Source organism: Jatropha curcas, chromosome 6 (assembly GCF_041381405.1).
Source record: "Jatropha curcas cultivar XTBG-Jc1 chromosome 6, XTBG_Jcur_1.0, whole genome shotgun sequence".
NCBI classification, from domain to species: domain Eukaryota; kingdom Viridiplantae; phylum Streptophyta; class Magnoliopsida; order Malpighiales; family Euphorbiaceae; genus Jatropha; species Jatropha curcas.
Genome location: NC_143156.1, coordinates 8,082,572 through 8,095,728, shown reverse-complemented (window position 1 = coordinate 8,095,728; position 13,157 = coordinate 8,082,572). Strand labels below are relative to the sequence as shown.

Below are 13,157 nucleotides of genomic sequence, written 5' to 3'. Positions count from 1 at the left end.
ATCATTCAGTGGAAGCAATAATCAAGAAAAGCAACTTTGATGCTTAAAATAGTTATTTCATTCTAAAAAATTGTTTTCTTTTGATAAACTTATTTGAAACCTACTTATTGTCTTAATTTAAAAAAAAATATATGACCAAATTAAATCATTTCATATGAAACAGAAATATATGGCACACATTATTGATACAAATTTTGAACTGCAAGAGGGAAATTAGCAATATTAATCAATGTTATTGAAATAATAATAATAATTAAAAAAAAAAAAAAAAGTGACTCAATACATAATTCATGACCTCCAAATTACAAACGAAATGACTTTTACTGTTACACCAAAGCTTTTACTAATTTCATTCCAAATTAATCTTTATGTCGTTTTTATTAAGAGAGAGGGATAAACTCAATGAAATTAACCAATCGAAACATTAATGTGCAAGTAGCACTAGAGATTTCCTTTTATCTTTTTACCCTCTAGGCAGTGCTTAACACACTTAATTCTTTCAAATTTTATCTCTTGCACACCACTCCTTGACCATCAATCCCACTTGCACAACTTAAGCTTGGAAACTCAAAACCCTGCATATCTCCATCGAGGCGATTGCCATTGTTGAACTGAGCTACTGCACAATCTGCAGCAAATATGCTTGACGTTTCAAAATCTTTATCGCCTCCTATCACGGGCATCTTAGCTCCTACATTTATACGACTAACATATCCTGGTCTATACGTTTCACCTAGGACACCATTCACTTGATCACTTAAAGAATAGAATTTGAACCCAAGATCAAGATGAGCAAAGCAATCGTCTTTAGTAATACCATAGTTATGAATTCTTGAATCTTCTTCAGTTATTGGCACAACCTTAGCTGTAATTTTGAATTTTCCTTCAACTTCAACTTCAACATTATTAGTGTCACCAATTCTAGTAATGGATAGGCCATTTGCATTTCCAGATTGCCATGTGCTGCCTTCGTTTTGGGGGAGAGTTAGGGGCTGTCCATTGAAGGAAAGCGCGAGGCGGTCGATAGAGTCTTCCCATGTTGCGGTTTTAAGAGCAGCAAGGAAGATTTGGTGTTTGTCGAAGAGGATAGCAATTGATTGAACCCAAGTGAAGTCTCTTGTCATGTTCTCATTTCTCTTGCCAATGAAATGGGCATTGATATGGAGGTTAGGATCGGAAACCAGGCAAAAATCGCGGTCCTTCTTGCCGTGGAAGTAGAAGGTAATGCCATCTCCGCCAATGAAACGTGGGTCTTGGCAAACTGCTCCTGGTCTATCACACTCTGTAAAAATCATCAAATACTAAGTTTTAATATGTAGCAGATATGAATGATGGCCAACATATAGAAGTTTTGTCTGTGCGCCGGAATAACATTTTAGGTAGCGATTAGCGATTTTGACAACGTTAGCTTTTGAAAATTTTTTTTTTTTAACTTAACTGTTAGAAGTTAAAATAGCGTGTAGCTTTTAGCGTTTTGTAAAAAGTTATTAAAACAGTTAATAGTTAAATATTACTAAAACAACTAATTTTATCGAATAACTCTCTAATATTGATGAGATATAATAATGAGTTTCTTGCTAATACTAGTTGAGTGTTACTATTTTATTATATAAATAAATTAGCAACATTCCCGTGCTATGCGCAAAAAAAAAAGTATAGTAAAAAAAGTTGAAAGAAAAAAAAAAAAAAATATATATATATATATATATATATATATATATATATATATATATATATATATATATATATATATATTCTTTAATGAAATTTCTTTCATTATACTATTAAAAATATTATAAAGTTATATCAATAGTAAAAAAAAAAAAGTAGCTGTGATTTTTAATTATTAGAGTAAAAATTAGTCTATAGACATGTGTTCAGGAATATGAATTAAAAATATTGAAATTTATAGAGATAAATAAAAAAAGAAGTAAAATGAAAAAGGATAAAATTCATTAATTTGATTTGTTTTAGAATTAATGTAAAAAATAATTAACTTGCTATAAAATCCATGAATTATTAATAAATTATTTTAAATAATTAAAATTTGTATAAATCATCAACTTATCATATTATTAATTCTCTAACACTAAAATTAATCAATTATATTTAACATAACTTAATTTAATAAAAAAATATTTTTTAATTTTTTAATATAAAATAATAACTGCTCATATCGTTAAAATTCATAAATTATGTGTCATTAAAATTTATATAAATTGTTACTTAAACTGCTATTAATTCTCTAACATTATATTAATCAATTACATTTAAGACGATTTACTTCGATCAGTAAACAATTATAAATTAATTTATTTTCAAATAAATGTAAAGATAAACGATTAAAGCATTACAAATGTCATCAATTTGGAATCCTACGTGGCAACAATAGGGAAAACTCTATCGATATATATATATATATTTTGATTAGAGGTTCAAACCGTTAACTTCAATTCCTTTTAAATACTTTTTTATATGACTGACATTCAGTTATTTGTAAAATAAAAATTTTTTTTTTTGAAGAAAATCCAAAATTATGGTTAGAGAATTACCTTTATTTTTAATATAACAAAATTAAATTGTATTAGAACTGTGTTAGGTGTTGCAGAGTGTGTGACAACTATAGTTTTCACCTACATAAAATTGTAATTTTTTCCATATTCAAATTCCACAATCATATTTAGGGCCAACTAAACATGTCAAGAGAGACTTACTGCAAACAGGCTTGCAAGTGACACAATCGACTTCACATCCACCAGGGCAAGAACTAGGGCATACATGCTCACTATTGTAACATTGAGGGTAGTACTTGTTTCTGCACTTGGCTGTCTTCCGAGATGGAGGTGGATAAGAGGGTTTAGAATTAGGGGGTGATGGAGAAGAGGGTGTAGTATCAGGAGGGGATGGAGAAGACGGTGTAGGAGTAGGAGGCGATGGAGAAGAGGGCTTAGAAGTAGGAGGAGATGGAGAGGAGGGAGTAGTATCAGGAGGGGAAGGTGAAGAGGGTGTAGAAGTACGAGGTGATGGAGAAGATGGCGTAGAAGTAGGAGGCGATGGAGAAGAGGGCGTAGAAGTAGGAGGTGATGGTGAAGGTGTAGTGTCAGGAGGCGATGGAGAAGAGGGTGTAGTATCAGGAGGGGATGGAGAAGATGGCGTAGGAGTAGGAGGTAATGGAGAAGAGGGCGTAGAAGTAGTAGGTGATGGTGGAGAGGGTGTAGTGTCAGGAGTAGATGGAGAAGATGGCTTAGAAGTAGGAGGCGATGGGGAGGAAGGAGTAGTATTAGGAGGGGATGGTGAAGAGGGTCTAGAAGTAGGAGGTGATGGAGAAGAGGGTGTAGTATAAGGAGGCGATGGAGAAGATGGTGTAACAGTAGGAGGTGATGGTCCTGATGGAGAAGAGGGAGTAGTAGTAGGAGGTGATGGAGAAGAGGGTGTAGTAGTTGGCGATTTGGACTCTGGCGGTGAGTCTGGTGGAGAATCAGAACCATCTTGGGGTGGAGGAGTAGAGCCATTGGTGCAAATAGGTTTGCAAGAAGCACATTCAACGGTGCAGCTATTGGGACAAAATTTAGGGCAAACATGCACAAGATTATAGCAAAGCTTATACTTCTTGATCTTACATGTTGCATGGCTTGGATTATTAGCTATTCCAGGTGGTGTTGCCTCTATAGCAATCACCATTAGGAGAAGAATTATGGATAGAAAGCTGTTTGTGAATTGAGCCATTGAGTAGGTTCTTAATTTGCAAGTTTGAGAGTAATGGATATTGCATGTCATGGCCAATATGTCCTTTTATAGTTGTACAAAGTTCTTGATTAATTGAATGTTTAACTAATAAGTAATCTTTCACATGCATGCTCAAATAATTCAGTCGGCCATAAGGAATTGTTTATTATTTTACTTTTGCTTCTGTTGCTTTTTCAACAGCAAAATGGCGTCACTTAGCCATAAAGAATGAATCGACACTTTCAGAAAATTCTAATATTTTTGGGTCAGCACTTTGCGGTTCAAATCCAAACCGACCAAACTATATATATATTATTATTAAGAAACAAATTAATTCCGGATTTCGGTTTAAGATATTTTGATTTTATTTCTTTATTAAAACTTGAAACTAATTGATTACCACATAAAAAAAAAAAAAAATGCAAATAGCACAAATTGAAAACAAAATAAGAGGACAGCTTATATATCTTTTGAACGGAACCGATCTAAACCAAAGAGAATACTTGCGCACACCCAATGATAAGATAATGCATATACCAAGCCAATTAAAAAGATTTTTTTTAAAAAAATATTCCTATTTTATCATTTTTTTTTTTTAGTGAATTATTAGAAATATATGCGTTTGAACTCAAAAATCATTTTTAATTGGTTTAGTATATGGAGTGAACCTTTATAGGTAAGTCATTCCCCTAAACCAAACCAATAAACACTAAATCAAATGTTGTTTTGCAAACTGTTCATGTTCTTCATTCTTGGCCAAAAAGGAAGGTCCTAGAGAGAAAAGATGCTAAATTACACTTTCAGAAAAGGTCCTAAATTACGTGCCCTAAGAGAAAGATAAGCTATAGCATAATGTCTCCGGTGATGATAAACAAACGTAGCTTGAGGAGAATATTTTAAATCTTCTTCCACTAAACCTCCAGCATGGGGTTTCACGACCAATACAATACAATGCCTTTACACCTATATATGCAATATGGACCAACTCCATAGTGTTTAATTCATAATTCAAACTCTAGTACATACCCAGTCTTTCACATTAATCGAGTTCTAAATAACAAAATATTTCAATAAGAGCAAGCAACCATTGTAATGTTTATAAATTACGGTTAAATACATTTAATTAATTAAATAGAATAGAAATTTATATACTAATAAAATATAAAAATTGAATTATCTCATATCTTTAATTATAAGCATCTCATAATTATTTTAACAAAGAGCATAACCTCTCGAGTTATTCACAAAATACTTAACAAAGACAGATTCAGTCATTGACGTGAAGCCAAGATAATTAGAGAGCTGTAAATATCAATTGATGAGAATACATCTTGCTGGTGATCCTTCAGCACCAACTAACCTAAGAGGCAAACAATGCACATTATACAATCCTGCTTTAACATCGTCAAGTTTTAGGCCCTCCACTAGAATTATTTCCTGATACAATATTTTGACACTGTTAGTTTCTCCTCTAAATCAAAAACCAAAAGGCTGCAAGTCATCATAAGTATTAATGAATGCATGTCTCATGGTAAGATTTTCCTCACCCTGCTTTTAAGGAAAACGAGATGTGTTGGAATTGCCTCAACATATGCAGCAACAGACAAGTAATCCAGTCCTAAATTTAAAAAAAATAAATAAATAAATAATCTGTCAGTTTTAATCTATATATATAAAAAGCACATAGTACTCATAAAGAGCGGCTCAGTTAGCAAGGCACGGTTCTGGAAAGATTAAGAGTTTCATTTGCGAAAAAAGATACTTATAGAAAGAGACAGTCATAAACCCCAAACAAGATTAATTTCATTTCCAAAAAAGGTGTGAGAATATTCACGGAAAATCCAAAAAAAAAAAAAAACAGAAAAGTGAAATTAATTGATTTAGAAATGAATTTAATATCCCATGAGAAATTCTTTGATGCTGCTAAAAAAAATACCAAAAAAAAAAAAAAAGGTTGTAATAGATACAAAAGAGGATATGTGACCATACCAACAAGTTTAATGTCTGTGTTCTCTACAAGCCATTTTGCCCCATCTTCCATGAACCCAACATAGCTTGTGTCGAACTCCTTTTTTAACATAAGATTCCTGAAAACAAGCCATTTGGTAAGCCGTTAGAAATTCACAATTGGAAAGAACTGAGAAATTTGTTGAAGTAGAACTTAAATGAAATGAGTTCATACAAGTTAATGCGACAAATAGAAACAAAAGAATATATGACAGATGTAAAAGAGGCAGCCTGCTACCCGGCCCAAGCAACTAGTTGGGCTTGGGCTACGCATGTCCAATGAAAAAGAAAAAGTAAAAAAAAAAAAGCCAAAACATACATTTAATTATCGCTAGTCTCAAAAAAGACATGATTTGCATGTTTACTGTGCTCGTTATATATTTGTACACTTTTAATTTCTTTCTTAATCTATATAATATTAAAGCATAAGTATGTGTTTAGATTGAAATAAATATAATTGCTTAATTTGTATTAGACTTTATCGTATAAACTGCTTATAATGCTACTTTTTATTTACTTAATTCTATTTTTTTTTATAATGAAGTAGTTTAAAAATAAAATTCAACCCAATCCTTTAATTCTTAATTTATAAATGCAAATTCTTAAAATCTTAATAAGTGCAAAAAAAGAAAAATCAAGCCATTCAATCTCGAACCTCCTATCCTCAACTCAAAATCTATATATATATACATATATATATATATATATATATATATATATGTGAAAAATAATAATAAATTATTTTTTATTGCTAGGTAAAAAAAAGAAATGAAAAGATGATATGAATTGATAATTGTAATTACTTTAGCTACAGTAACATCATTACTTACCCGCTATATTAGATAAAGGAATAAATGCATATACACGAAATTCTAGAAACCCAAAAAATGATCAAAATCGAAAATATATAGTTTTAGTTTTTTTTTTTTTTTTTTGTTTCATAAAAATTATTTTCTTTCAAGTCAAATAGGTTTAAAATATAATAGAAAGAATATCAAGAAAATTAAAAATTTCTAATCATCAAGAGGCCATCTATTCATTGTAAGGGAGATATAAATCTTTTACTAAATTAACATAACAGTAATTACAAATTAATTCAATAACTGAAAAAAAATTTAAAAAAAAAAATTTTATTAAGAATAGAACTATTTTCCGAACTCAATAAATAGTAAAAAAGAAATTATCTTAAAAACTTATCAATTTGAATTTCAAAAATCAACCCCTTCTTTAACTGGAAATGTCATAATTTAATGAAATTTAGTGTTGATAGACAAAAAAAAAAAAAAAAAAAAAAAAAAAAAAAAAAAAACTATAGCCAAGTCAATAAATAAAAATTACAAAGCAAATCATACTCGGATCTAATTTTGTTTTCTCTATATTTCTAAGTTGCAAATTTAAAATAAATTAATTAATTAATAAAAAAAGAATATAAAAGAAACTTTCCATCCTCTATAAATAAGCACTCAGTTTTTCTTGTATCCATACAGAAAAAGAAGAGTATACTTTTTTTCTTTTTTATCTTTCTTAAATAAAATATTATGTATATTCTATTTGAAAATTTATTTTTAAAAAAATATATCCAATAAAATCATACAAACATAAAGAAAAATAATAATATTATTAAAAATAATATTTTTTTTTCTTTTTTTTATCAAAATAGAATCAAATATTTAAAAAATAAAATATAAAAATATTCAAATGTCTCATTATCATATGTATGTATTAAAAATAAATTTAAAAAAGATAAAACTTAAAATTTTGAATCCTTAATGATTTATATGTATTTATTTAAAAAATAATTTATATAAATTAAATCCTATCAAATAATACAGTGTAATTTTCTAATTGACTATGACTAAGGTTATTTTAAAATATTTCAAACTTTATTAAGGCGTTATCAAAAATGCCATTATTTCTCCCTATTTTAATATTTATATAGGGTATAGATAGATATAGATAGATATTTAAACGAAAGAAAGCTCCTCGTCCCACACTACTAAACTAATATTAGGAACAACACTTTGCTGAATTAAGTCCAAACTTGTAAGCTAATCCAGTCCTATCTATCTGCTTTAAACAGCAACGTTGAAAAAGCAGAAAAGGAGGAAAATCGAAAATCTAAAAAGTGGTGATTGCTGAACTGAAATTGCAAAAGTAGAGAGCACCGATAGATTAGCCAAAACATGTGCAACTAATTAAAATCTTGAATCTTTAATTATTTATATATGTATTATATTATATAAATTATATCCAATCAAAGAATAAAATATAATTTTTTAACTGACTATAACTAAGGTTGTTTTACGATATCCTAAATTTCATCAACGGTGTTATCAGAAATCTCATTATTTCTCTATATTTTCACATTTATATATTTGTACTAGTTCTTTTTATGACGTCCGAAACACGTTGACTATACTCGTTTTATGCTCATTTTTTATACTTGTTTAGCTTTTTTTTATTATATAATTAAAGTATAAATTCTTATTTATATTACAATAAATATAGTGGTTTTTATATATGTAGTAAAATATTTTTTTTAGTTATATATCTTGCACTGTAATATCTCATTAGAAAAAATTGATATATTTGTTTTTACTTTTATCAAATATGAAATATGCCATTCATATTCTCTTCAACATACTATTTCATATAGCTTTTATTATACACAAGTTGTTTTTGCTTTTATTACAACCGAGTTGTTTTTATTTTTCGTTTGAGTACCAAATTGATTTATAAAAATCATCATATAGCTTTTATTTTACGTTTTATAATTAATTTAAATATTTTATTAATAACTTTCTTTATAATCTCTTTTAGTAAATAAATATACTTTAACAATATAATAAGAAACTAATCTAATTAAATTAAATTAAATATTTATAAATAATAATTATTTTTATTTTTATTTTTTTAACCAATCAAAATCATAAAATCATTTAAAAATTTTATTAATAAAATTATATTCTTTAATAGAAAGAATAAGAGTTGAAGTAATAATATATCAATATAATTAATCAAATTCGTATTGTTCAAAAATAATAATCAAAATCTAGTTTTCAAAAATAAATAATAATCAAAATCAAAATCATACCCTTAATTTACCATACCCTTTTTAAATCAAAATCTTAATTATCTAGATATATTTATTTAAAATAAATTTGAAAAAAATAAAAAAATTTTAAATGCCTCGTACTTACACATATTTATTTAAAATAGTAATATTGAAGATAAATTACAACAATAGTAAATAATAAATAATAAATTATTTAAATTATTATTATTATTAATTTATATAATAATATATGAAATAAAACACCATTAGACATAATAAAATAATAATAGTAAAATTTAAAATTTTCAAATGCTTCATTATTTATATCTATTTATATATTAAGAAAAAGTTAAAAAAACATACAATCAAATTATAAAGATATTATATATATTTTATGTTAAAATTTTTTAATTGGCTATAATTAAAATTATTTTAAAATATGTTAAATTTTACAGAAATAATATAAAAATTTTCATTATTTCCGTTCATTTTCACTTTTATATACAGTATGTATCGATATAGATAGATAGAAATACAGATAGATAGATAGTTTAACTGTACCGGAACTAAAAAGATGATGACTACACTCAGTTACTACAAACAAATAAGGATTTACCTGTCAGTGTTCAGCGTTCTGAAAAGCACACGACGCACTCCTTTGGGAATTTTCAAAGACTTCATAACTTCAGCTGTCACAAGAATGATTCAAACGACATGCCAAAAAACATGCTTGCAAAATATTATTTGGTAATTTGATGTATTTCTTAATCGCTAATCATTGTAAGAGATGGTATGTATATTTTTTATTTATCATATTGTTAAAAAATCAGATATGATAAGAGATTATATATTTTTAGTTAAAGTAATATGTATATCATCTTCTGTTACCATTAAATATTGAAATTGTAGAACAGTTTTACGGACTCTTCATGCCCAGCATATAACTTGTGTGGCAGAGAGTTTGGTGACTCAACGCTCACAGCTTGCGGCTCTTACGATGTCTTACTGTTTGCACCAAGTTAGTGTTAGGGTGCATAGTTATTAAACCCAGTCTGGCCTTATTGACAAGACAAAAGGCGAATCCGATTTAAAATCAAAATCAAACCAATTTTGATTTTAAACCATTTTTAAAAGAGAATTAAAATCAACTAGTAATAATTAACTCGGAATTGAAATCAAACCAATTGTGGTCGAATCGGTTGACTTGTACAAAATTAACTCTGGAATAGCTCTTTGATAATTATAATTATTTAATTAATATTTATGATCTGTTGATTAAATTATTCATTTCTAAATTAATTAATATCAATCTGATTCTTTAGCCAGCTCAATATTCTAGCCTAAACAGCAAGACTGTTCGAGTGGATATAAAAGCAAGAAAATGGGACCCACGTATATGCCAACCACTTTTAATTGCTCTTATTCTATCTATTATAGATAATATTCTCACTGTTCCGTTTTATTTGTTTATTATTACTTGTTTAAATGTTTTAAAATTTTACAAAGATTTTAAATTTATTTATGTAAATAATTTTTTTTTTATAATATTTATAATTTTTTATTAAATTAATAATTTTTATTAATATTTTAATAAAATACAGATAAAAAAATAAAATAATTTTTATTGATTAAATTCTTAATATTCTCTTTGTATTTTATCAAATCGTCCAAACAAAATAAACAAACAAAATAAAACGAAGAGAGGGCGATCAAGAAGGATTAAAATAAGAGGAAAAAAAAAAAGAATAGAAAACCTACCGGTTATGTTACTGTCCCTTGGCACATCAACTAACAGCGCTGGCCCTGATAAAGGCAAAAACAGATTAATTAGTAACAGTTATTCAAGTTGCAAAAAAATTCAGAAAATTCTGTTATTGTTGTAATAAACACACAAATCCAGACAGAAACAAAGAAATCAATGAAACCGATCCCCCGTTCTGTTACCGTTAAGAACTTCTAAGTCCAGAGTATCAACATCAAATCCAGCATCGTAATAGTGATCGTAAACATGGCCCGGCGCGTCCACATGGGTACCGGAGTGTACAGACAGCTTGAACTTGGAGAAATTCGCGATCGAACCATTCTTCAAACTCTCAAAAAGCCAGATAAACTGTCCGATCCCGTCCTTGGAATCCCAGGACGGCATGTCGTTCACGTACACGTGGCTGATGTCGATGATTTTTCCCTTTCCGTAGACTTCTCTCCGGTTAGGGACGAGAAGGAGGTCATCGTCAGTGGAGATTGGACCACTGCAAGAGCCATCGACGGCGGCGGGATACGCGTCGTTGGGTGAGAAAGAAAAGACTGTGTGTAGGTAGGCGCACGATAGTAGAGTGAAAAGCAAGAGTAAATGTTGTTTAATCATGGTTGTTGACTTCGTTTGGTGTAACTGAAGATTGTTGTCTATGTGCCGGTGTTGATAATTTATAATGGGTCTGAAAGGCATTTTTAGCATTTTATTTTTATAATTTATTGGGAGGTATAATAAGTCTAATAATACTGTAAAATGGTAGTTATCCTTTTACTCGATAAATTAATAAAAATTCTTATTATTGGGGACATAATAAATAATTTTGAATTTACTATATTAAATTAATCAACAGAAATAATTATTGATTCAACTGCTACGTTTGAAAAAAAAAAATCAACATGCAAGTTTGAATTTTGATATTGGATGATCTTATTGTATTTTTTTTTAATGTTGGCATGGAAATCATTTTGGCTTATACTATAACACTAAATCTATGATGTGTCAAAATTACATTCTCATACTTCAAGTGAAAAAGAATTAAAATAAAAAATAAAAATATTGACTTGGGTTAGTTGTCTAGATAAGTTGAGTTTTTATTGGCATATTAATAAAATAAATTGAATTTGCTCATAGAAAAAAAAAATTATCCCTGGTTTTGGGATAATGGGTAATTTGATTAAATTACTTTTGATTTTATTATACTTTAAGAAAATTAATTGATTCCTTAATCCCGCGCAAAAATTTTAAATGAAAGGGAGTATATCAAATCATTTAATATTGTAGAAATGTATTTGGAAAAACTAAAAAAAAAATATTCCCTCTATCCCATTTTGTTTGCTTATTATTCTTTTTTTTTTATATATCCCACAATGTTTGCAAGGTTTCTAAATTTATATATTTAAACAATTACTTTTCCCATAATAACTTTTATGATTGTTCATTAAATAAATGTCTTTTATTAATATCTTAATGAGTTAAGGATGAAAAATAGTAAAATAATTTTTATTGACTAAATTTTTGATATGCATGTTTTGTCAAATCATATAAATAAAATGAGACGGAAAGAGTATATAATTTAATTATATTAACTACTCTCTCTGTCCTAAAATATAAGTCGTTTAAAGTTTTTATATGAGGATTAAGAAAGTAATTAAAATTCCCCTAAATTCTAATAAAATCAATTGATAATTTAACCGAATCACTTGTGATCTCATGTCATTATATTATATCTTAATACAAATAAGGGTAAAATGGAAAAAAAATTATTACTCCTTAAAATATTCAAAGCGATTTATATTTACAAAATTAACATCCTAAAATGACTTATATATTCGGATGGATGTAGTAATTTTTCTTAATTAATGTGAAAGTCAAACTAACCCAACATGTATAGAAACAGAGTACCGTGAATTGATAATAAATGAAATCCATGGAAATTAATAATATGTAAGGTATTTACCATTAAGCACTTGCAAATCAAGAGAATCAACATCGAACCCTTCATCAAAGTAAGAATCATAAACATGGCCCGGTGCATCCACATGCGTACCAGAGTGTACGGACAACTTCATCTCTGATTCATTGCTGAGCGAGCCATTCTTCATGCTTTTCATAAGCCAAACAAACTGCCCAATTCCTTCCTTTGAGCCCCATAACGGCATGTCGTTTACATATCTATGGCTTATATCATAAATTTCTCCATTACCATACACTTCTTCTCGTAGCACCCTTCCGCCGTGTATGGCGGTGGCTAGAGTTACTAAAAGGGTACAAAGTAGCAGAGGATTTTGGTACTTGGTCATGGCCATGGATTGTTCGGCAAATAATTATTTAATTGTGATTTTAGAATACGTTCATTATATCGTAATATATATATATATATATATATATATATATATATATATTGGAGATGCATTTTATTGACCCGCGTTTAGGTTGACTGAAGCCAAAAGTTATTATTATTGACCCGTAAGCATTCATGGATTGACTTGTAGAGCTTCTAGAATAGACTTGATCATGACCTCATGCTTTGAAACAAAATTTTAGACCCGAACCTGGTTAGGTCTCAGCTCGTTAAAATTCCAAATGAAGAAAGTGTGTTAAAAACTCGACTCAAAG

At 28.4% G+C, this 13,157-nt stretch overlaps 2 protein-coding genes across 3 annotated transcripts; both read right to left on the bottom strand.

The window, feature by feature from the left end:
- Positions 1-338: 338 nt before the first annotated feature.
- Positions 339-3,729, bottom strand: LOC105629406 (late embryogenesis abundant protein-related / LEA protein-like protein). The gene is made up of 2 exons (XM_012211027.4): positions 2,715-3,729; positions 339-1,282 (listed from the first exon to the last, which is right to left on the bottom strand). The coding sequence occupies exons 1-2, from the start codon at positions 3,724-3,726 to the stop codon at positions 507-509; spliced, it is 1,788 nt and encodes a 595-aa protein (XP_012066417.3). The 5' UTR covers positions 3,727-3,729; the 3' UTR covers positions 339-506.
- Positions 3,730-4,886: 1,157 nt separating this feature from the next.
- Positions 4,887-12,876, bottom strand: LOC105629487 (cyclase-like protein 2). 2 transcript variants are annotated; one of them, XM_037636343.2, is made up of 6 exons: positions 12,499-12,876; positions 10,547-10,591; positions 9,405-9,477; positions 5,716-5,813; positions 5,274-5,344; positions 4,887-5,163 (listed from the first exon to the last, which is right to left on the bottom strand). In XM_037636343.2, the coding sequence occupies exons 1-6, from the start codon at positions 12,845-12,847 to the stop codon at positions 5,038-5,040; spliced, it is 762 nt and encodes a 253-aa protein (XP_037492271.1). In that variant the 5' UTR covers positions 12,848-12,876; the 3' UTR covers positions 4,887-5,037. The 2 variants fall into 2 exon arrangements, with proteins under 2 accessions (XP_037492271.1, XP_037492270.2); XM_037636342.2 differs by lacking the exon at positions 12,499-12,876 and adding an exon at positions 10,733-11,201.
- Between the last annotated feature and the right edge of the window lie 281 nt (positions 12,877-13,157).

What these genes read in the sequence shown, in the direction of transcription:
- LOC105629406 (XM_012211027.4), bottom strand. Translation starts at nt 3,726, where the DNA reads ATGGCTCAATTCACAAACAGCTTTCTATCCATAATTCTTCTCCTAATG. An exon ending in CACTTGCAAGCCTGTTTGCA is followed by an intron (nt 1,283 to 2,714) that starts GTAAGTCTCTCT and finishes TGATTTTTACAG; the next exon opens with AGTGTGATAGACCAGGAGCA.
- LOC105629487 (XM_037636342.2), bottom strand. Translation starts at nt 11,153, where the DNA reads ATGATTAAACAACATTTACTCTTGCTTTTCACTCTACTATCGTGCGCC. An exon ending in AGAACGCTGAACACTGACAG is followed by an intron (nt 5,814 to 9,404) that starts GTAAATCCTTAT and finishes GCTTGTTTTCAG; the next exon opens with GAATCTTATGTTAAAAAAGG. An exon ending in TCGTTTTCCTTAAAAGCAGG is followed by an intron (nt 5,164 to 5,273) that starts GTGAGGAAAATC and finishes ATATTGTATCAG; the next exon opens with GAAATAATTCTAGTGGAGGG.